Source organism: Anguilla anguilla, chromosome 4 (assembly GCF_013347855.1).
Source record: "Anguilla anguilla isolate fAngAng1 chromosome 4, fAngAng1.pri, whole genome shotgun sequence".
In the NCBI taxonomy this organism is placed as follows: Eukaryota; Metazoa; Chordata; class Actinopteri; order Anguilliformes; family Anguillidae; genus Anguilla; species Anguilla anguilla.
The window spans coordinates 45,130,169-45,154,536 of NC_049204.1; the positions used below are offsets into that span (position 1 = coordinate 45,130,169).

The following is a 24,368-nucleotide window of genomic DNA, read 5'->3' on the forward strand; positions in this document are numbered from 1 at the left end:
GTGTAATAGTTTTTGTGAAGCATGCAACAGTGATGACGTGAGAGTTGGAGCATTGCCAAAACGTGGTGGACGGTTGAAAATTGTTTACATGTCGTCGTCCCATCCCCATACAAGAAAACATACGAGAGTACAAAGTATAGAAATACATACAAGAGTTAATTACACATATAGGTACTGTACCGCATTGTGTGACAATATTTTTGCATTCTTTTTTAACCGGATAGCAATGTTCCATCTTAAAACTTCATAAGGGGCTCATTTATATGCTTTATAATGGACAAAAAGCATTTTATTTAATTTTGGAGAGATTTTGGATATGTTTCTGGACCCCTAGATATTTTAGACCACTCGACTGACTGAAAGCTTGTAATTCCGACTAGTTTTTGCTTCATACATCTATAGTAGTTCTACATATCCACCCTTAGATTTTATGAACTTGTGGTCAAGAAGTTTTTGATCTAGCACATGTATAGTTTAACCTGCTGTATACATGCAATATCTCAGTATTTCATTGCAAACTAAAAAAGTGCAAATTAATTTTTGATTTGTTGTCTATACAATTGCATTTTAGGCACTTCATTTCTTCCAAAATTATGTATATAAACGAATTGTTAATATTGTAATATTGTACAAATGTCCTGCTTCATTTAAGCCATTTTTCAAGTCTCTGTGATGTTCACATCTGGAGTTATAAAGCTTTAAATAGGGTACCCCCCTAAATGGGCAAGGATTAGCAAGATTTTGCATGTGCGCTAAGGGGTTAAAGTTACAATCTCAAAGATTTCCATTTTGTTCTCTTTCGTGGTACCAATGGTGAAAAGCAGTAATTGCAGGTATGTTTTTGGACCTCACTTCCCAGAGATCCAAAAGGATCCAACCAGTGTCGCCTGTGTGACGTCAGTCAGTTGGCACCTGGGCCACGCCAACTATAACACTATTTACTGAATAAAAAACGGTTGTTATAAAAGTAAAGTTATGTACATACTCATTCATTGTCTAACATTAGGCTGTCTTTACACTGCCGAGCTGGGTTAAAATGCTGGAGCAGACCTGGGGTAGAATTAGCGATGATCAATTTCCATAGACGTTCTTTATCCACCTTTTGCCCGGTATGAACATCTTTACACTGCAGAGAAGAATTTGTGGGATTCGCTGTGGCTCGTGCAATTATGTATCTCGTGCACAATAAACAGTCTTTCTCGTGAATGATTGTTGTGTGATATTTTTGAAACGACTGCCTTGCAAAATGTTACCCCTGGTGTTTCTGGTTTTGCTAGCTAAACTGTTGGAGAATAAAGCTGAGCTGGGTGTTCAAATTAGCAATCAGAACAAGAATAATAAAACAAAAACAAAGGAGATTTCATCAAAAAAGGGCATCAAGGCTGAAGGAACATATGAGGAAGCGTAATAAAATAATAACAATGCTAATCCATACTGCCGTATTCTTTTATTTAGTTTTCTCGGGCTTGACATCTTTACACAGAAATCAGACCCGGCTCTGCTCCACCTATACCCCGGGCTAATGCTCTGTGTAAAGACAGCTTTATTCCGATCATTATACTATATTGATGAACTTGATGGCAATGTAAATAACGGTAACGTTAAGGCCAGTTCAGATCAATGATTCGCAACGAGACGAAACGGTTTTAGAATGTTGCAGAGAAAATGCAATGGTGTGAACTGGTTAGTTGCAGAGCGTCTGAAGCCGTTGCCTGTGGTCTCAAAAGACCCACCATGTCAAATTTCCAAGTGCAGTTTTAGAACTTTTACAATCCGACGTCTTGGAATTTTGCAAGTTGCATCCAGTCTCGTTGCGAATCATTGATCTGAACTGACCTTTACAACGTTGCAACAAGGTAGCATTGCATTCGAGAGACGTTTTGCGAGGTCGGTACCAGTCGGTAGCGTCAACTAGCGTTTTTTCTAATTGTTAGCTGACATTAGATTGTGTTAATTACATTAGCTAGCTAGCTAACACAACGTTACCGGATATGAGAGATGGCTACTCTGCGCAAATTTGTCTAAACTAATGTTGCCTTTCTTGACATGGTCTGGTAGCTAGTGTTAGCTGTACAAATAGCTAGGCTATGTAATTTAGTAACGTTACATTGTCATCAAATGTAATACGAAATCTACATCAACAAATAATATGACCTCTCATGTTACACAAAAACTTTTTAGGGCTCCATAACCCCCCCCCCCCCTCCTTTCTATGTTATTGTAACGCTAGCAGACACCAGAAAAAACAGTACGCCGCTCACACACAAGTGAGTTGAAGAGCGAGCCTGTTGTGTTAGCTCCATCTACCCTCTCTGGCGGACCAACCACTGATGGATGATGGAAAACGTGTCAGTAACTATGCGCCGCTTGTGATTTTTTTCCCGGGAACGTCACCACAGACACCCAGTTCTTTAATCATAAATAATAATATAATAATAGGTTCAATCACCATTGTGTTACCTAATTCGGCAATAGATAGTGACTTAACAGACAGGTTTTCATCAAGGATCTCTTTGTACTTTGCTCTGTTCATCTTTCCCTCGATCCAGACAAGTCTCCCAGTTCCTGCCGCTGAAAAACATCCCCACAGCATGATGCTGCCACCACCATGCTTCACCGTAGGGAAGCCAGGTGATGAGCGGTGCCTGGTTTCCTCCAGACGTGATGCTTGGCATTGTGGCCAAAGTGTTCAATCCTGGTTACATCAGACCAGAGAATCTTGTTTCTCATGGTCTGAGAGTCCTTTAGGTGACTTTTGGCAAACTCCAAGTGGGTTGTCATGTGCCTTTTACTGAGGAGTGGCTTCTGTCTGGCCACTCTACCATAAAGGCCTGACTGGTGGAGTGCCGCAGAGATGGTTGTCCTTTTGGAAGGTTCTCCCATCTCCACAGAGGAACTCTGGAGCTCTGTCAGAGTGACTATCGTGGTTCTTAGTCACTTCCCTGACCAAGGCCCTTCTCCCCCCCCGATTGCTCAGTTTGGCCAGGCAGCCAGCTCGAGGAAGAGTCCTGGTGATTCCCAACCACCACCACCCGGCCCAGTCCATCATCTCATCCGCAATATGAACAATGTAAACATTGACTGACTGACCATGTTGGTCAACAATCTACACCCTGAGCCGAACAGAGGAGGACGGGTTTCCCCGTTGAGCCTGGTTCCTTCCGAGGTTTCTTCCCATCTGCCACAGGGAGTTTTTCCTTGCCACTGTTGCTTTAGGCTAGCTCTTGATGGGTCAGGGTTGTCTGTGAAGTGTATTGTGACATACGCTATATAAATAAAATGTGATATATTGATGGTTCCAAACTTCTTCCATTTAAGAATGATGGAGGCCACTGTGTTCTTTGGGACCATCAATGCTGCAGAATTTTTTTTTATACCCTTTCCTCAGATCTGATCTACGAAAATTTCCTTCCCCTTCATGGCTTTTTTTTTTTCTCTGACATGCACTGTCAACTGTGGGACCTTATAAAGACAGGTGTGTGCCTTTCCAAATCATGTCCAATCAATTGGATTTACCACAGGTGGACCCCAATCAAGTTATAGAAACATCTCAAGTACAATCAATGGAAACAGGATGCACCTGAGCTCAATTTTGAAAGTCATAGCACAGAGTCTGAATACTTATGTAAATGTGATATTTCAGTTTTTTATTTTGAATAAATTTGCAAAACTTTCTAAAAACCTGTTTTCACTTTGTCATTATGGGGTATTGTGTGTAGATTGAATAAAATGAGAATAAAAATGAATCTAATCAATTTTAGAATAAGGTTGTAATGTAAAAAAAATGTGGAAAAAGTGAAGGGGCCTGAATACTTTCCGAAGGCACTGTATTTCTGAACAGGAGAACTGTGGTTAACTGGCCTGTTCATAATTTGGACCTGTATGAAGTAGCTGAGCTGGGAAGAGAATTGGCTGATAAGATCTCCACAGAAAGCCCAGGTTCTTGTGATAATTTACCATAATTTAATTTAATTTAATTTAATAATATTAATAATACATAATTTAATCCAGTTTAACTGTTTTTCATGTATATACATTTTTTATATATTGTTTTAATGCTCTCCCCCATTTTTCTCCTGAATTTGAAATCCCCAATGATGCTCATGCTGTAATACTCATTGCAACCTCTACTGTGGATTTGGAAGAGTGTAGACAAGCATGTAATCCCCTCCAAAGCATGTCATGTCTGCTGCTGCTTCTTATCACACCACAATGCACAAATCGGGTTAATGCAGACTTAAGTTGGAGGAAGATGCTTTGTTTGCTGCTCAATAGATGAACTTGTGAACGCCCGATTGACCAGTGGTGGTTACTGGTGCACAATGAGATGCTGTCATCCTACCCAACTGAAACATTCTCAATCCCTGGGAGCGCTAGGACAAATTATGCATTTGCCCTGCAGGGCAGCCAACCAGTCAGCACTGACACATTCCCGCATCAATACCACACCATGGGGCCATCCATGCACTAGAACAATGCATTAACAGGAGCTCCTCAGCAACCCGTATGGATTTTTTTTTAATGTGCGATTTATCATTTATAATCTCAAAAGTGAGTAGGTTGTTTTTATCACCTGTGGTCCCTCCACCAGCTCATCCAGCACATACAGAACATCCCTTTTCCAGCTGCCCAGTGAGCAGTCAGTCCACACCCCTTCTGAAGCCCCACAGCCCGTGTAGTCAAACCTGCCAAAAACCAAAGAAATTGCCATGACAAGCAGCTCAGAACTTTGCTCCACATCCTACATACAATACTTGACAATGATTATTTTCAACTGGTCAGTAGAAATAATTATTTTATTTAGTTATGTTAACATTTTTCTATCCAGGGCACCTTATGATATGGCCACAGTGCAGGTCACATGAATAACATTATGGGCACAGAAATAGAACCATATACAACAGCTCGGCACTAAAGTTCAATGAGGAAAAACAGTGCCAAGTTATAAAAATATGAGCAAGGTGGTTCTATAATGGCATAGAAAATGCTTATAATTATCATAAAAAAATTTAACCATGTTCTCATCATGCCTCAAAATATTAGGAACTATCTTGACATGAACATGGACAAAGCTCCAGAAAGTGATCTAACACCATGTCAAATGTAAGATATTAAAAATACTAATTATACTTAGTATTATTCTATACTGAAAGTATGACTGCCTTGTCCGGACGGGATTAGTATTGCCCGACAACGTCGGTGATGTATTTTTTTTATCATAGCACCAGTGATTTTAATGGCCGATCCATATGGAATAAGAATTTCCCTTTATTACTCCCCAAAATTACTGTGGGGCATGTCTGTTTGGCTGTTCTCGGATATATTCGTCACACTCTATTCCCGCCTACCGGAAAACAAAATCACAAAACACAACACAACGCACGTGTAATGCTATAGTACAGCTAAAATAACTATATATAACGTTGTATATTACAAACACGAAGACATGCCTAAAGCAAATACTAGACACTGGACTCGGGAAGAGACTTTATGCCTCATATCAATGTGGGGGGAACTGCGCTTCCAATGCCAATTTGACCAATCGATCCACAACGACAAAATTTGGGATGAGATATACAAGCAGGTCTGCAACAAATGTCCATCGGCAAAGACCACGTTTGGCGAATCGACAAAGTGCTGCGAAAGGATTGACTAGGCCTACCTCAAAAAAAAATATTGAGAAAGCATCAAGCACAAGAAAACTGGTTAAATTGGTGCATGCAAGCTTTAATCGTTTAAAAGCACATTAAAAAAAGTGCCACCGGCACCATACATTTTTGGAGCAAACTGTAAGCTATTAACGTTAGCTATTAGCAGTTCAGCGAGTTTACCCGAAACTTCCATAAATGTGGCTCATCTCAGCAGCTTGCGAGACCTGGCTCTTCTGATCGATTTGATCGTACTACTTATTATTGGTCTCCATGAGGGAATGAAAGAAGTAGATAAGGGGGATTCAAGGGACTCGAGAATATCTTCCATTGTTTCTGTGATCGCACTGAGCTCACACGCAATACAAAGCTGGAAATGGGAAGTATAATAAAAATGTACCGCCCAAAATCATTGTAATCCGCATCAAATACTGACATGTCGATCTGGATGGTAATAGAATTATCATAGGACCTCGGAGTTCGCTGAAAAACAGTAGGTTATTTCAGCCGGAATTATTATTTGCGTGCCCGCTCAAAATCAATGACATGGTCGTTCCGGAAGTGAATAAAATTACTGAATTACCCTGGTGAAAATTACATTACCTGACCTCCCCTGGTGAAACTAATCCCGTCCGGACAGGGCTTAAGACAGTTTACCCTAGTCTGTCTTCCTTTTTGCTGAGACTTCACCACACCACACACAAAATATACAGCAGATGAACTGTAGGAAGCCTTACAGGCCACACTGAACTGTAGGAAGTCTTACAGGCTAGTATGCAAAACAGACACAACAAATTGCAAGGGACATGAACAGAAACAGGTGGTCACTACAGCCAAATGACCTTGCTGTCCAGTTAGTCACAATTTTGTGTGCCTCTGAACTAAACAAACTACCACACTATAAACAGGCAAACAACTTGCCCTATTACTGCATACTCACTCCCTGAGAACTGTCTGTCTGTTTACATAGATCTGAGAATGTGATTATTCGTTTTGTATTATGCACCTTACACGGTTTATGTATTAAGAAAGGCTATCCATTTCTGGACTTTTGCAATATGGGGCAATGATTTCATTCTTTACTTTTCTTCTGTATTATTTCATCTCAGTGAGACCTATAAATCCTATAAAAGATGGACTTCCAAAACCGCATTTCCACCCAAAGTACCCCAAACTTTTAGTCCCAGGAACTACTTTTCAAGGAACTAAAAGGTTCCTTCAGCCCATTGTTGTCTGCGTTTCCACTGCGGTCTAAAGACCAGCGAAGATTAGGCAAATTAATCAGCTGACTTATGAAAAAGCGACGTTGTCGCCGGTCCATCTGTCGTATGATTTCTTCTGTAAATCCATACTACCACCGAAGTAGCCTACATTATTTTCCAATAACAGGACAGCCCGGAGGGGTTTATTCCACTTATACAATAGGTTACCAACAATGACTATATATGGTTAGTTTAGTATTTATTGATTTTTATCGAATGAATCACCGGAAATTGAAATATTCTTCCGCGGCTGTTTGGGCATATTATTTTACCGTTCTCAAGCAAACCTCTTGTTGGTAGTTTGACTTGGACTGTTGTTATGCAACAATCAGGATATAACAGGCCAATAAACAGATTGTAACTGTTTTACATATCCTCTCAAACACATTCATTATGTTTTTATGCGAACATTCACTTTAATGTCTTGACATCCAAGGCGACAGAATGCATTCACATTCCACAAATAACTGGTAACAACATTTATAGCAGAAAACATGCACACGTCGTAAACAATTTGCTGTTGAATTGATTAATTCGACTCTCATCGTCATTTCCATATAATCGCAAAATGATAAGAATACATAGAATGAAAACTCAGACTTGCATGAAAATTTAAATTAATATTGCAGTGGTACAGCCACCGTTTGCTTTCATCTTTTAAAGTTACTGCTAGCGGAGCATGTAAATACTTGAAGTGTGCCCTCCAGATGCGAACCATGGACCATAGAGTCCATGTCTAGTCTTACTGGTCTTTTTGTGGAATTGAAGGATCGCAGAGTAAAATTATGGCAGTTTGACAAAACAAAAGGGATGATTACTAGAATTAACCTGTTATTTTACCCTGACAAAAAGTGCGGAAGGTGATTTTTTCCAGTTTGCTTTTACTGTATCCCCAATGTAAATTACGCAGAACTACCGCATACCTCACATAACTGTGTCAAGCGTTTTGAGTCAATTGTAACAGGCTAACAAAGAAAATCCGGATGAAAATATTCAGCAACCAAATTAAACCGTTTGAATGTTTTGGTACGTAATATGCTGTCCCAGCACGACTGATTAATATTTTATAAAACAGACTTAATTCTAAAGTAAGAAAAGAACAGAAGAGCATACATGCTATAATCCTCAATCTTAATTTCTCATCAGTAGACGTTGGCAGGCTATAATCAAAAGTAGGCTACTGCGCCGCATATCATAAAAGTTTGAATTCAAGTTATTCTGAAAATAATAAATTGGTTTGCGGCTGCAGATTTTGAAAAATGGCGGTTGAAATAAAATGCTGCGAGTACTCGACCAATCAGAAATGTTCAGCGCTTGCGCCACACCCCAAAAGTTCCTGTACTTTTGGAAAGTACTACCCCCTGAGCAGGGACTTTTTTGGGGGTAAACTAAAGTCCCCGGAACTTAATTTAGACCCTGGTCCCTGCGGTGGAAATGCACTGGTTTCCTCAAAAGGTTCCTAGTTCCTGGGGAAAGTTCCTGCAGTGGAAACGTGGCTTAAATGTCTACTCCCAAATAAAAACAGGATTTTTGAATTTCCAGACATATGTGTCAATGCCAAACAAAATTATCAAATGTGAAAATATGATGTGATTGGAATGTATGACATGCTCACTAGCCAAAAGACAAGCTAATTGACTATGAATAAAAACAGGTGACTAATTGACAAACATTTTCTCTCCCCAGGGGCACATACCTTTGAAAAGTATTACGTAGTGATGAACCCTTTGTTCCAATTCACCTCCTAAACACCCCCCCCTGTTATGCTACAAGTTACGCTTAATTATCACTTACGTAGGGGCCACTCACAAGCAAGGGCAGGCATGAGGTCATAGGGAGCATAAAAAGCAGCAGGCGTGTGGGATACACTTTTGTTCTGCTCCAATGAATCGGAATTTACAGATAAGAATTTACAACGAAAGAATTACTGTCAATAAAAAAAATCATTAGACACAGTGAGCTACTTTGAACTGCCACATTTGCATTGCAAATAATAATAACCGCAATTGAGATTTGTGTCATCAGTACATTTTAATCAATTAAATTTGCATCACTTGAGGTGCTTTTTTGCAAACAAGACAATACAGTCAGGACCAAGATAATGGTCTTTTGAAAAGACATGAGACGGCAGTCAAATTACATTTAAATTTGATCAGCCCTGCCATGCGTTAACGACACTGGTAACGTTAAGCAATGCAATGCCTGCTGGATCAGCAATTGCTTTTAAGCCAGCACTAATTTCCTCCTTATTGAGGGAGCATCGGAGGGCTGAACAGCCACTATCCCTCGCTGAAATTTGGCTTGAAAATATGGCGCCTGCCATGAATGCACAAAGTGAGTTTTACTGCATCGACAGAGCGATTAGGAGGTGAATTGGGATCGGGCCAAACACTTCTCCCCCAGGTTCTTCCACCTTAAGTAGGAGTGGTCTAATGATGAACAAACCCCTCCCCCAGAGTTCCATACCTCAAGAAGGCATGGCCTAAAGACTTGCAGAACTCCTCCAGAGCCTCTGCCTTCAACCCAGCCATACTGGAGGCGAATCCTGGCAGGAAGACCACGCCCGGGCTCTTGCCTTTGACCTTCCGATAGGCCAGCTTTGGCAAGTCTGGACGAGTCACATACTGAACTGTGGACTTCTGCCTGACTCCTGTGAACACACCAATTATATAAGTGTACCCACATAATGACAGCCTCAATAATATGTAATGACCAATAGCTGTTTTCAAGCACACGTTTGGGTCTGGTCTTCCAGGTCTTCTCAGAAAACTATGGCTAAGACCGTTCTTCACAAGTTAACAAAACCACTGTGTATGAACTAAAATAGCCACTCTGCATTAATAAAAATGACTTGTTTGATTTTCTTCTTCCACTCATTTCAGTGGACACTCACCAAAGTGTCACACCTCCAAGGTGCTTTGGCAAACATATTTTCAATTTGGGACAGGGTAATAAAGCAAAAAAGCAACACATTTTGAAGCAACACTCATTGTAACTAATGCTTTATTTACAGTGTTTTACTCATAATTGGAAGAGGGGAAAACAACCATTAGGTAACTTTACTATTGTTTTTACTTTACAACAATCTATTGCTCTTTCCATTGCAGCACTTTCGAAACAAGAGTAGAAGAGTACCTGACCCACAAGCCTAGAAATGTGTTAATACGGCGGCACAATTATAACGAGAAATACCATCGTTGGAAAAAAGGCTATATGCTGTAACTGCTTTTAGATCAAACCTACTATGCATCAACAGCTCAGGCTGTTTATTATACCATCATAGTGAGTGTTGCCACCACATCTGACCAAAATGTAAAACCATACAGCACTGCACCCCCCTTACAGAAAAAGAAAAAAAAATTGTACTCTATAAGTGAACTTTAAAGTGGAATACAAGTAAACTTTAAATCTCAAAGACTTCCGTTTTGTTCTCTTTGGCGGTACCAATGGCGAGAAGCGGTAATTGCAGGTGTGTTTTTAGACCTCAGTTCCCAACTTCCAAACAGTGTCACCCGTGTGTGACGTCAGTCAGCTGGCACCTGGGCCACGGTAACTATAACACTTACTATTTAACTGAATAAAAAATGGTTGTTATAAAAGTAACGTTATGTACATACTCATTCATTGTCTAACATTAGGCTAACTTAAGCTGTCTTTACACTGCCGAGCTGGGTTAAAATGCTGGAGCTGACCTGGGGTAGAATTAGTGATGATCAATTTCCACAGACATTCTTTATCCACCTTTTACCCGGTATGAACATCGTTACACTTCAGAGAAGAATCTGCAGGATTCGCTGTGGCTCGTGTAATTATGTATCTCGTGCACAATAAACATTATCTTTCTCGTGAATGATTGTTATGTGATATTTTTGAAACAACTGCCCTGCAAAATGTTACCCCTGGTGTTTCTGGTTTTGCTAGCTAAACTGTTTGAGAATAAAGCTGAGCTGGGTGTTAAATTACCAATCAGAACAAGAATAATAAAACAGAAACAAAGGAGATTTAATCAAAAAAGGGCATCACGGCTGAAGGAACATATGAGGAAACGTAATAAAATAATAACAACGCTAATCTGCGTATTTTTTTTTTTTTCTCCGGCTTGACATCTTTACACAGAAATCAGACCCGGCTCTGCTCCACCTATACCCCAGGGTTAATCCTCTGTGTAAATACGGTTTATTCCAATCATTATAATGTATTGATGAACTTGATGGCAATGTAAATAACGGTGTGAACTGGTTAGTAGCAGAGCCGTTTCCTGCCCTGGGGTCTAAAAAGACCCACCTTGTCAAATCGCCAAGTGCAGTTTTAGAACGTTTGCAATCAGACGTCTTGGAATTATGCAAGTTGTATCCAGTCTCGTTGTGAATCGTTGATCTGAACTGGCCTTTAGTTAGCTACATTGCAACGTTGCAACAAGGTAGCGTTGCATTCGAAAGACGGTTTGCGAGGTCGGTACTGGTCGGTAGAGTTAGCTAGCTTTTTTTCGAATTGTTAGCTGACATTGGATTATGTTAATTACATTAGCTAGCTATCTAACGCAACGTTACCTGATATGAGAGATGGCTACTGACTGCACAATGTTGTCTAAACTAATGTAATACGAAATCTACATCAACAAATAATATGACCTCATGTTACACAAAAAACTTTTTAGGGTTTCATAACGCTAGCAGACACCGGAAAACAAGTGAGTTGAAGAGCGTTAACTACGCCTACCCTCTCTGGCGGACCAACCACTGATGGGTAATGGAAAACGCGTCACTAACTGTGTGCCGCTTGTGATTTTTTCCCGGGAATGTTGCCACAGACACCCAAATCTTTAACAATAAATTATAATAATAATAACAATATAAATTAATATAATAATAGGTTCAATAACCATTCTCTTACCTAATTCAGCAATATATAGTGACTTAACAGACATTTATTTTAATGAAAATCTTTGAGATTGCCACTTTATAGACTCTCTAGTCTGACATTCTGATTAAACTAGCTCACTTTTTAGTAAATAAAACTCAAAAGTAACATAAACATCTACTCAGAACTAGTGGCTCTTCTAAAACTTGTGAAGAAGTTCAAGCTTAAATTTAATTTCCTGGAGTGCATAATAGTTCAAATGTAAACCAAGTACACTTTCTTATTTTAAGAAAGTATGCTATATTAGTGTACTTATACAATTTTGTATGGTCCACCTTGTCAAAGGTCCCTTCAGCCTGTGTATTCAAGTAGTAGCCCTATGATATAATATCATGAAAGCCATCCAAATGCCACTCCATTTTAAAATTCAGGGGAGTTTCCGTAGTTAGTACATAAGAAAACTGAAGTGAACATCAGCCATGTGGAATTTTTCCTTAGGATTGGGGCTCCTAAAATAATTCTTACAGAGGGGAATTCAGAAATAAGGTGCTGTCCCATTATCATGCATTTTCAACGGTTTCTCAATAATAACATTTATGCCTGTGCAGTCAGCTAACCCAAAAATGTGGCTGAGGCTCACTTCAGTTTTCTTATGTAACTACCAGTTCTCCCCTGAATAAAAAGATGGAGCAGTGCTGGGATGCCTTCCATATGATATGACAGGCCTACTACTTTAATAACCAGTCATAGACTGAAGGGAACCTTAAGAAGGTGGACCCAATAAAGTTTTATAAGCACACTAATATAACATACTTTCCTAAAATAAGAAAGTGTAATTGGTTCACTTTTGACCAATTATACACATCATAAAAATATACTTAGGCTTATACTTGAACTTCTTTTCAACTTCTAGTACACCACGTATTCTCAAGTAGGCTGCAGAAATTAGGCTATACTAAAACACTTCACTAGTACTAAGTCACTAGTGCTCACTTGTTGTTGAGTTTTATTAACTAAAACATGAGCCAAGTTAGTCCCAAACATGAAAAAGTAAAACTAGTTCGCCTATATTTAAAGTTTACATGCAGCATAGTTTTTTTTTTGTTGATATGGATGGTTTTATGGTCACTCCGTATGGTCACACTTTATAATACTCCGCACTACGATGGCATTATAAAACCCCCCCCCCCCCCCCCCCCCCCCAAAGATTGTATTTCTCAATATAATTATGTCGCCCTGATAACACAATTCTATGCTTGCGGGTCATGCACTCTTCATGGTAATATTAACGGATGAGGGTCCGACCTTGCTTGTGTCAAAAGTGCTGCGACCGAAACAGCGATAGATTTACTTGCCACCACATCTGACCAAAATGTAAACAAGACAGGCATTCTTCATGGTCGGGAAACTTTTACTGGGATGGCAGGTATGCCATCCAGCCAAGTTATGCCTTGGCGGGGGCATGCCCCATACCTATAACAGCGCCGAAAGTTTGGCACTTTTCAGGGTTCCCCACAGAAATAACCACAACAGCCACAGACTCTCAGCCATTAAAAACATTCATTTCTGTACATTCTGACCCCATTTCAACAGACAGAATTCATTACATTACATTACAGGCATTTAGCAGATGCTCTTATCCAGAGCGACTTACATTGTATCCAATTATACAGCTGGATATATATTGGAGCAATGCAGATTAAGTACCTTACTCAAGATTACAATGGCAGTGTCCTATCAGGTAATCGAACCGGCGACCTTTAGGTTAGAAGACCAAGTCCTTAGCCATTATAATACACTGCCACCCATATTCATAAACAACTTAACATGCCCACACAATAAAGCTCCAAACTAAGGGGATTTTGCGCTTTCTCCTTTTTCCTGCCAAAAATGCTCCTAGCCCACAAAGAATATGTCTCCCCATTGGTCATTTTATGTACATCAACTAATAAAAACATTGGATGCAAACACAAAATGATCATATATACCAGTGCGCATGTTTAAAAGAGTAAAACTCTGATGTCTTCTTCCCTTGTAGCCTAGTGGGTAGTGCCATTGTCTTTTGGTTGAAACTGTTTACAGGACTGAGAGACCCGGGGTCAATTACCCCCTCCGACTGCAGCAAATCTCTAAACTCAGTACACTGGCTTGCTGCCTAACTAAAAACACATTTAAACTATTGCTTTTGCATCTGTTAAATCTTTCCGGGACAGTTCCGCTTTCAGCATTTTCACTGTGTTTAACGTTAGCTACCTTGCGTGTGAGTAACTTGGCATTCTTGTACGTTCAAAACGTGTTTTTCACGAGATGCATATTACTGCAAGAATATTTTTGTCTCCCTGTTAGCCAGTGCGATACCAGCTGACGCCAGTAGATGGCAGTGGCTGCCATCTGAGATTCGCAGGCACTGGACGTCTTGCTTGGTAGCAAGCTTTGACAAAATATTAGCAACAAGCTGAGCTGAGAGCGAGTGTGCGTATGTGGTCAGCTAAAAGCTTTTATGTTTTACTTGCAAGTAAGACCATATGAAGCACAAATTTTCAATAGTTTTAGTATGCATACCAATTCCTGTTGACTTTTACACGCTAATACACGACAATATTGTAAGATAATTTGGCTAAACTGGTTAGTACAGCGGTTCCCAACCTTTTTTGGCTCAGGACCCCAATTTTAGGTATGAAATTTTCCGCGACCCCAGCCATTTAAAATATTGACATTTCTTTGCTATTGGATACTTTTTTAATATTTAATATTTAAAAGTTACATATGACAGTTACATTTTAGTATACAATCACTGATAAGAATCCAGTAAAGCACAGTATGTTGGCATTGATCGTACATTAAAAACTCACCATGTCTAATGGGATGATTGCGTTTATCAAAATCAGGGGGAGTCGAGAGTGCGCATCTCATCTCATCTGTCACGTCTAGCCTGGACCGGTAATTTTGATATCATGCAAACAAGAGCGCTAAATCCTGCTTCGCACAAATAAGTGCTTGCGAAGGGAACCTTTCTAAAGTACTGCCTGCACAGCTGATCACGTTTTATTTTGAAATATGATTTTGGCTTTCCCATGTATTCTTTATGTGTTGTCTCAAAATGTCTTTTAAGTTTGTTTGGTTTCATACTCTCCGTAGACAGCACATTACCGCACAAGGGGCCTTTGAGCTTTTCCTCTTTGTTCTCGATGACACTCGTAAATCCATACTGAAGAAATGATTAATCATATTTTCAAGACCATTTTGAAGGTATATGTTCAGTATCAGGTTCGCTTGATGACCTGGGTGGGGGAGCTCGAATTAAGAAATCGGTCCATTTTGTTAACTTGCTAAGTCAGCTACCCGCGCTGCATAGGATAGTTTGCCTCAATTTACGCGAAGGTCAAGGTTCATGCAGCATACCGGTAATTCAAGCAGACAGACTCTGTGCATGTCAATACAGCCATATTGAAAAAACTGATCATTTGGATTGCAGTTTCTTCTGAAAATTTTAATGTCTCAGAATTTTGACACTTGATTATCACAGATGATGTCCTGTACGTCTGCCACCAACTGTGATACTATTACTGTACTATTTTCAAATAGTCCCACTCCAAACATTATGTGCAATCAATACAGGCTGTTGAATAATCGCACTTCAAATTTATTGCTGTTGTACTTGTGACCCCATTAGGATGAAATTATACTACTCAGGGCAGTGCCAGTGCCAGTGCCAGCTGTGGCCGTTGGGCCTCTATCAGACCATGAGCAATTGCCAGTTGCATCAGCCATGATATATGAGGACTCACTGGAGGATTTAGGAGGACCCCCTGTGTTTTGTAGTTCTAATGACCTTCAGTATACACTTATTGTACATCACTTTGGATAAAAACATCTGCAAAATAAATGTAATGTAATGAGCTTGCATTGAATCACTCTCTGCTGACCCACCGCTCCACCCCATTTAATCTGGGCAGTTGTAGACTGCATGTAAAAGCAGACAGCTCTTCTTCCTGCTGGATTACAGAGAAAGTTTGACGCGGTATTATTCAAAAACGCTACAGTAAAATATCACAGAAATGGGGTAGGATATAGATCAGGACCCCTTCTGCGAGGAACTAGTGTCCAAGGCTCCAGAGTGCGACACCAAAAATCTGTCAAGTGCGACTAAACATTTTCATTGGTCGCACCGGTGCGCCTGACATTTAGCAGGTCTGTCTCTGTGTGTTACGACGGAGTACACAGGGCCACATTGAGGGAAAAAAAACTCTGAGATTTCGAGAATAAGGTTGTAATATTACGAGAATAAAGTCGCAATTTTACGAGAAAAAAGTCATAATATTACGAGAATAAAGTCGCAATTTTACGAGAAAAAAGTCATAATATTACGAGAATAAAGTCGTAATTTTAGGCTATGTGTAATTTTAGACGGGAAATATCAGAAGAGCAGCCTGCCGTCTGCGTTAAAATGAGGAAGGTGGAGCATCTTGTGAAACCTATACTAAAGTATAACTTCACAAATAACGAAATACTTAATCTTTTGGCACATCAGCACCACATTATCATAAGTATCAGGACATTGAAAAGATTGAAAGAAATTGTGTCTATTCCGAAGAAAGAACCACACGGACTTGGAGGAAATTGCAGTCTCAGGCTGCCATTAGACTGTCCTCTCACCCGTTTTGTTGGTTGCTGGTAATATATTTTCCTAAAAATTATGTTTTTTTCTCTCGAAATTTTACGATTTTATTCTCGTAATATTACAACATTTTTCTTGAAATATTATGACTTTATTCTCATTAAATTGCGACTTTATTCTCGTAATATTATGACTTTTTTCTCAATTACATAACGACTTTATTTTCGTAATATTACGACCTTATTCTCGAAATCTCAGAATTTTTTTCCCTCTCAATGTGGCCCTAATACTCCGTCGTAATACAGAGTTTGTATATGTGTAGCATTATTTATTTTTCCCACCCACATTCTGCGAAGACCCGCCCCTACTCTGCTTCTGATTGGCTCTGACCCTGATATTCTTCTTCGCTGATTGTGGGTGGGGAAAAAAAAGAAGGCATGTATGTGTGAAACAGCGCCCTGTACTCCTCCGGGAGCAGCGCACACTTTTGTTTGAGTTATTTGAGTTTTATTTATTTATTTGAGTTTGTCAAGCATTTTAAACATCAGCACTTTTTAAGTTTATTTCTTAAACAATTGAGATTAATGCGATTTCATGTTTGTGATGTGATTTAAATAAAGAAAAAACATTTATCTGCACCTTTATTCCTGATTACAATCATTTATATATTGTGTTACGAAATTACCAATGTGTACGGGAACTGACAAAAAAAGGTAACGCTTAAAATGTATTATTGTGGCGCCAAAAGGTGTGGTGAAAAATTTTGGATGCACCTAAATTATGTGCTGGTGCATCTAAATGAAAAAGTTAGGTGCACGAGTGCAACCAATGTAAAAAGTTAGTATGGACTTTTAATATCTTTAAAATTTCAGGAGATATTCCAATCCAAAATGTTAGTTTTTTATATTAGCTTGTCTAGGATTTCATAGAAATCTTGAAGTAAAATTATTCCAAAACTTTACGGCGGAATTTCACAGAAATTGGGTAGAATGTAGACCAGGACCCCTTCTATTATGAACAAGTGTCAGAAGTTTGAGACCTTGTAAATTTGGGGAGAAATTCAAATTTTCATTTTTTATGTTAATTTGTATTGGATTAGCCTACATACAATGTTTGAAGTGGGATTATTCAAAAATGCTACAGTAAAATCTCATAGAAATTGGGCAGGGCGTAGACCAGGACCATATCTATCGTGAACAAATGTCTAAGACACCTTTCAAAGTTAAGGAGATATTTCAATCCAAATTTTCAGTTTTATCAATTGGCTTGCATTGGATTACACTGAAGGTTTGAAGTTGGATTATTCTAAAACACTACACTAAATCTTTGCAGAAACTGGGTAGGACATAGATCAGGATGCCTTCTGTCATGAACAAGTGTCAAAACTTTGAGACCTTTAAATTTGCAGGATTTACTCCAATCCAAATTTTCATTTTTTTTCAATTGGCCTGTACTGGATTACATAGGTTTGAAGTGGGATTATTCAAAAATAGTACAGTACAATTGGGGTGGGATGTAGACCAGGACCCCAAGTGTCAAAAGTTTGAGACCTTTACATTTTCAGATGAAATTGCCATCCAATATGTTCATTTTCCAAAAGGATTTTATTACTGCATTTATTTATATAGACAGTTTGGAGTTTTATTTGTATACAGTGCAGTGATATTTCCACCATTACACCATTTAAGAAGTACATTAGTTCCTGTTCTCTCATACACATGCAATATTGAGACTACTATATTTTGAGGGGAAAACAAAATGCATGAGACTTGGGTTTCTGATCCTTCCATATTAAAGCCTTAAAAAGACATGTGAAGTGACGTAGCATAATTAAAAAATAGTAATAATACATTCACATTACCACCATTGTTCAATTTCTCTCTGAAGCCGTATTTCACTTTTAGAAGAAAATTATAACCTTTGCAAACACGTAGGGAAGACAGCGAAACCATCTAATCACATACTGCAACCGATTTAAGGTGGACCGGAATGTGCAAATCGGGAGCAAACTTCAGCGTCCTGTTACACGAAGACAAAAATGAACAGTACTGCGCCCCCAAAATGCCACGCACACTACTGAAGCACTAATTTTAGAACGGCAATAACCCAGATATTTACTTAGTTTAATGTTATACATTACGCACGGTCCACCGACCTTTGTCCATCTGGGTAACTAACGTTAGCTAGCTGTGGTGTCGTTGGAAAAGAATTGATCACCTCTAATTGCGACCACTAACAGTTATGTTTATTTTATTTATTTATTTTTAAATATATATTTGCGCTATTACAACCGTCTTGAGTTCAGTGTCTACTGACCTCCCAAGCACATGTCCGAAAAAACTGAGACCTTTCCATGCACAACCGTTCGTGGAGCCACTCTTCTGAAACCTCTCAGCACTGAGGCTGCCATACTGCTACGCGAAGTTCTTTGGAAACCACGCGAGAATCGTCTTCTTCTTCTCAGGTTTAAATACTAGCTTTGGTGCATTACCGCCACCAACTGGACTGGAGTGTGCAGCATCCTGCCAGATTTTGTGCATATGAAATTAGATCAGAATCAGAAACAGGTTTATTGCCAAGTAGGTTTTCACATACAAGGAATTTGCTTTGGTCTGATGATGCATAACAATAAACATAAAATGAACATAGTGCAATAAACGTGTGCAAACAATAAACATATTGAAATATTGGGTAGCATTGCTTTGGAATACATCTTATTTAATTTCGGCGAGGCAAGATAGCCTATATTGTTTGTAGTACCGTAACTTGGCATCATTTTGATATCAATACTTTTAATGGCAGGCCTGGATTTTGGCAGTCTGAAAGAATGAGTTATAGACGGTGTATGTCTTGTATGTGTGAGTAATACATTTTTGCATTTTGTACGTTGAAAACGTGTTTTTTATGAGATCAAGATATACAAGAACTGGAGACAGCTTCCGTTTATTGGTTCCATGGATTTCTATAGGAGGTGCTCAAAGGCACATGAAGCAAATTCAGGCACCAGTCATGTTTGACTATGAGTGTGCGCACTGGGTACCTAAAGGTGAAGTATCACAGTAAACACAGAAAAATAACGTTAACCCGCGGGGGTGCGATCTGAAAAACCTTTCAAAACTCATGACGAACTGTGGCCACTGAACTGCGACCGTGGCTTTGCTGGCTAGCTACAGGACTCATTGTGGCCATTTCTGATATGGTTTCTAACATTTCTGTGAGTAAAAGTAATAAATAGTCAATATGTTTATAGAAACATTCGGTAAGACCGTACATTACATTAGCTAGCTAGCTATATATGTTGTCTACTTATGAAAAAGCTATGTCGAACTAGCAAGACTGAAATGCAGTGAGAAGTTGTGGTTAGGTGCCCACTGGGCTGTTATTTTATTAGCACTCCCAGGTCCTCGGGCCGGGGTGGAGGACTCGACGTGGTTTACAGGAACTGCTTTTACATCTTTTACATCATTTGAACTGCAGATAACCAAAATGGGCCATTCAAATCTGTTTTATTGTAATTTAATCTACCGACCCCCTGGTTTTAATAGTTCATTTATGTCTGCATTTAGTGTCTTCTTATCCTCCATCATTAAGATGGACAGAGTTATTATGGTTGGTGATTTTAATATCCACATTGATGATGTTTCTTGTAGATTTGCTGCCAATTTTATTAATGTCACTGAGTCTTTTAATTTTATTCAACATGTGTCTGGTCCCACTCACATTAAGGGTCATACCTTGGACCTTGTTTTTACGCATGGGGTAAATATTGAATCTATTTACTCTGAGGAGCTGCATGTCTCTGATCATGAATGTGTTTTATTCAACCTGTCTTTTACCTTAGACTCTCTGCCCAGTAAACGTGTAAGATGCTCTCGCATCATAAATTGCCTCTCAGATGAGAAGTTTTCTGCAGCTTTTAACCCTAACACAGTGTTGTCCTCTCCTGCTGACGTTGATTGTCTGGTCCGCTCCTTTAATACACGTTGCTCCACCGTTTTGGATAAAGTGGCTCCCAGTAAAACAAGACATGTTCCTTTAGTTAATTCTTCCCCCTGGTTAAATGAGCAAATTCGTTATTTCCGGCGTAAATGTCGGAGGGTAGAGCGACTGTGGAAATCAACCAAACTCCATGTTCACCGTCTCTCTTATAAAGATCTTTTAACTTATTTTAATAACATGGTGAAGGTTGTGAGGGCTTCTTACTTTGCAAACCTAATTTCCACTGGTAAATACAACCCCAAAGTCCTATTTGACACCATTAATAACATTGTCACTCCTGCACCTCCTGATGTGCCTATTTTCACTAATAATGACTGTAACTTCTTTCTCTCTTTCTTGTTGATAAGATGAGTGATGTCAGGGCTAATACCATCCGCCCTTCTACTCCTCTGTCTGCTCACCCAACCCGACCATCAATTTTAGACTGTTTCTCTCCTATTTCCCTGCAAGACCTAATTGATTTGGTGGGCGACATGAAACCTTCCTCTAGCCCTGTGGACATTTTACTAACTTCAATGTACTTGGGTCTATTGGTCCATGCCTGGTTTCTATTATGAATAGCTCCCTGCAATTTGACTGTGTCCCAGCTTACTTTAAACATGCAGTTGTTCAGCCTCTTCTGAAAAAACTAACATTGATCCATCCTTCCCAAGAACTATAGGCCTATATCCAAGCTGCCTTTTATCTCAATAGTTTTAGAGAAAGTCGTTGCTCAACAGCTTACTGCCGTCTTGACTGATTTAGATAAATGATTTTAGATAAATTCCAATCTGGGTTCCGTCAGAAGCATTCCACTGAAACAGCTCTTCTCACAGTCTCAAATGATGTATTGATGGCTTCTGATGTGGGCAAATGCTCTGTTCTAGTGCTGGATCTTAGTGCACTTTTTGACACAGTTGATCACAGCATCCTGACTGAAAGGCTTAGGCAGTGGGTGGGTGTTCCTGGGAGCGCCCTGGACTGGTTCTCCTCCTATCTCTCGGATAGAGGAGGAGTTTTTCTGTGTCCCTAGGTCCCTACATGTCTGAAACCGTTGCTCTGTCCTGTGGTGTCCCTCAGGGTTCTGTCTTTGGTCCTTTATTGTTTGCTCTATATATGCTTCCTTTGGGTCATATTATTAGTAAATTTAAGGAGGTGTCTTATCATGTTGATATTCAGCTATATGTTTCTTTCAAGCCTGATGAGGCTGATAAACTGCTTGTTTCACAATTGTTTAGTTGCCATTAAGGACTGGATGGCAAACAATTTTCTACAGCTAAATGCAGATAAGACTGAGGTCTTGATAATTGTTCAGATAGCATAGCCTCCAAGGTTGTTCAGAGTATTGGGTCCTTTCCTTCAGCTGTAGGGTCTAATCTTAGAAATCTTGGTGTCATATTTGATCAGGCTATGTCCTTTGACTAACGCATTAAAGGGTTGACCCGAACATCCTTATTCCATTTGCGTAATATTGCCAAACTCAGGTCTATTGTATCACAACCTGAGCTTGAGCAGATAATTCACGCATTTATATCATCCCGACTAGACTACTGTAATTCCATTTTCACCTGCCTCAGCAAGTCTTCCCTGGATCATCTACAATTGATCCAGAAGGCTGCTGCAAGAAGGCTGTTGACCAGGTCTAGCAGGACAACTCACATCACACCCATATTATCATCCTTACATTGGCTCCCAATCAAATTTAGGATTCATTTTAAGGTCCTAGTGTTCACATATAGAGCCATGCATGGTCAGGCACCTGTGTATATCTGTGACCTGCTCCATCCTTACATCACCAGTAGACAGTGGTGGACAAAGTACACAACTCCATTACTTGAGGCAAAGTATAGATACCCCTGGTCAAATATTACTCCACTACAAGTGAAAGTTGTTCAGTCCAATTTTTATTGGAGCACTTGCTTTTAAAAATACTTAAGTATTTAAAAGTACATTTTATTTTTAATGCCAACGCACTGTTGTATTGTTTCTACGATGCATTTACAGAAGCTCATTTACAGATGCATTTTTTACTGTTTTAGATAGCAACACATGATAGACAGGGGTTAAATTGGGATTTGGGAGGTGGGTGGACCCTGAGATCCGGTGGGAGGTGGGTGAAAAAAGGTACAAACCAATGAATGTCTCAGCTCAAAATAGTTGTATCTTCAATGTATTGTGCACATAATTGTAATTAAGGAAAACAATGTTTTAAAAAGAATGTATACTATTGATGCAAGCTTTTACATAATATATTTCAAGTTTATTGAGTGTCATTAATGCTGAGAATTTTTTTTACCCACAAAAATAATCGGTCATCCTCCTCTTGTCCTCACTTTTTCCTCCTTTATCCATCTTTCTTACACTGGTGAGGCGCAAAACTTTCCTTTAAACTAATCATTGATCTCAAACTGTTTTCAGTGATTAACAAGCATGCAAACATCTGACTAATCAAATGGAAAGGGACACAGCTTCTTCGCATTGTGTTAGGGAGATTAAATGATAAATGCGATTTAGAAAAATCCGTTCTAATCGCTAAGCAGTGGCGGAATCTTCCCCTGATTTTCCTTGAGTATCGATACAATTAATCCACAAAATAGGCTACTCAATACTATCTTATATACCCAGCTCTCCCCAAATAGGCAGTTTTAGTGAGTAGCCTCGGCCGTATAGCCTACATTTATATTCATTTGCAGAACGAAATTGTGCAATCAACATTATTTGCGGATACACTTCTTTCTCCGCACTCGTATTCATGGTAAATCTGCAATGCATAGGCTAGATTGTAAACACAATTGAAGTGCAGGTTTCGTTTTTGCTGGTTATTCTGAGAGCTAACATAGTATATAACAAACTGGTGTATCTTATTTGTTAAGTGTAGACTACTTGGTGATTAAAATAGATTTTTTAACGGACAAATTGAATGTATGATTTAATCCCCCTAACACGGTATGAAGACGCTGTGTTAGGCTGCTTGTCATTTGATTAATCCGATCATTGGCACGCTTGATTATAAAGGAAAATTACTAATGAAAACAGGTTGAGAATCAATGATTAGTTTAAAGTAAAGTTTTGCGCCCCACCAATTTTCAGCTCACCAGTCGCCGCTGAATGAAACGTTATGGGAAATATTCAATCCTAGCTTAGCTGCTGACCAGCAACCTTCTGATTTTGCTTAAGCAATCAAAGTTGCCGTTAATAATAGCCGGTGTTTGTGGGGGCTGTTTATTTATTTTATACCTCCCTTTAAAATGTTGCATAGATGAAATTTTTTTTTACTTCGGATTTTTCATTGGTTGAACGAGTAACTGGCTAGAGGGAACACATGGACTGGAGCCTAAATGGACTGGATTGTCATAGTTATTTGTAAAACTGCCGGTCAAAATTATTTATTTATTTACCAAAGGTGGGTGGACGCTGTCCACCCGCGTCCACCACTAATTTAACCCGATGATAGATAGCATTGCCTGAAATGTGAAACAGTTGGATGACCCTTCGCTTAAATTCCATAAAATTTCATCTGACCAATCCTCGCATAAAAACTGCCACCACTACAAGCTCAGACAACTTCATAATTAGCAAACGGGCTACCGTTAGCTAACGTTTACATACCTCGACATGCTTTTTCAGGTTGGACGGCGAGTTTTTGAATGCAGCGATGTAGTTTGTGCGCGGTAAGCAGAGCAAACATTTAAAACAATATGAATCTTTTTGAATTTCACAAATCTCAAACATGGACTTGAGATATAGCCATGGGTGTTCTGGTGGCGAAGAATCATCCTTATCTTCTGCCGTCGCCATAATTACCGCCGCCAAGTTCAAATTGAACTGTTCAACCACTGGTGCAACAAGCAAGCACTTTGAACTTGACCGACAGTGTATTAGGAGTAGGCTACTGTGATTGGTTTTTCTCCGGTGAGGAACACAGCGTGTGGCCAGTCGCATTTTAGAAAATAAAAAAATATTCAACTGTTGACTTCAAAGCTATGCTTCAAAGTAACGAGT

General features: G+C 39.3%; 1 protein-coding gene across 2 annotated transcripts in view; it reads right to left on the reverse strand.

The window, feature by feature from the left end:
* LOC118225150 (mycophenolic acid acyl-glucuronide esterase, mitochondrial-like) overlaps positions 1-18,860 on the reverse strand; it is a 33,588-nt gene extending 14,728 nt beyond the window's left edge. For both annotated transcript variants that reach the window (XM_035413211.1, XM_035413210.1), the window contains exons 1-3: positions 18,705-18,860; positions 9,377-9,560; positions 4,574-4,685 (exon numbers count right to left, since the gene is read on the reverse strand). In XM_035413211.1, coding sequence (XP_035269102.1) covers positions 4,574-4,685; positions 9,377-9,560; positions 18,705-18,798 — 390 coding nt within the window. In that variant the 5' untranslated portion in view covers positions 18,799-18,860. The remainder of the gene's footprint in view (positions 1-4,573; positions 4,686-9,376; positions 9,561-18,704) is intronic.
* Between the last annotated feature and the right edge of the window lie 5,508 nt (positions 18,861-24,368).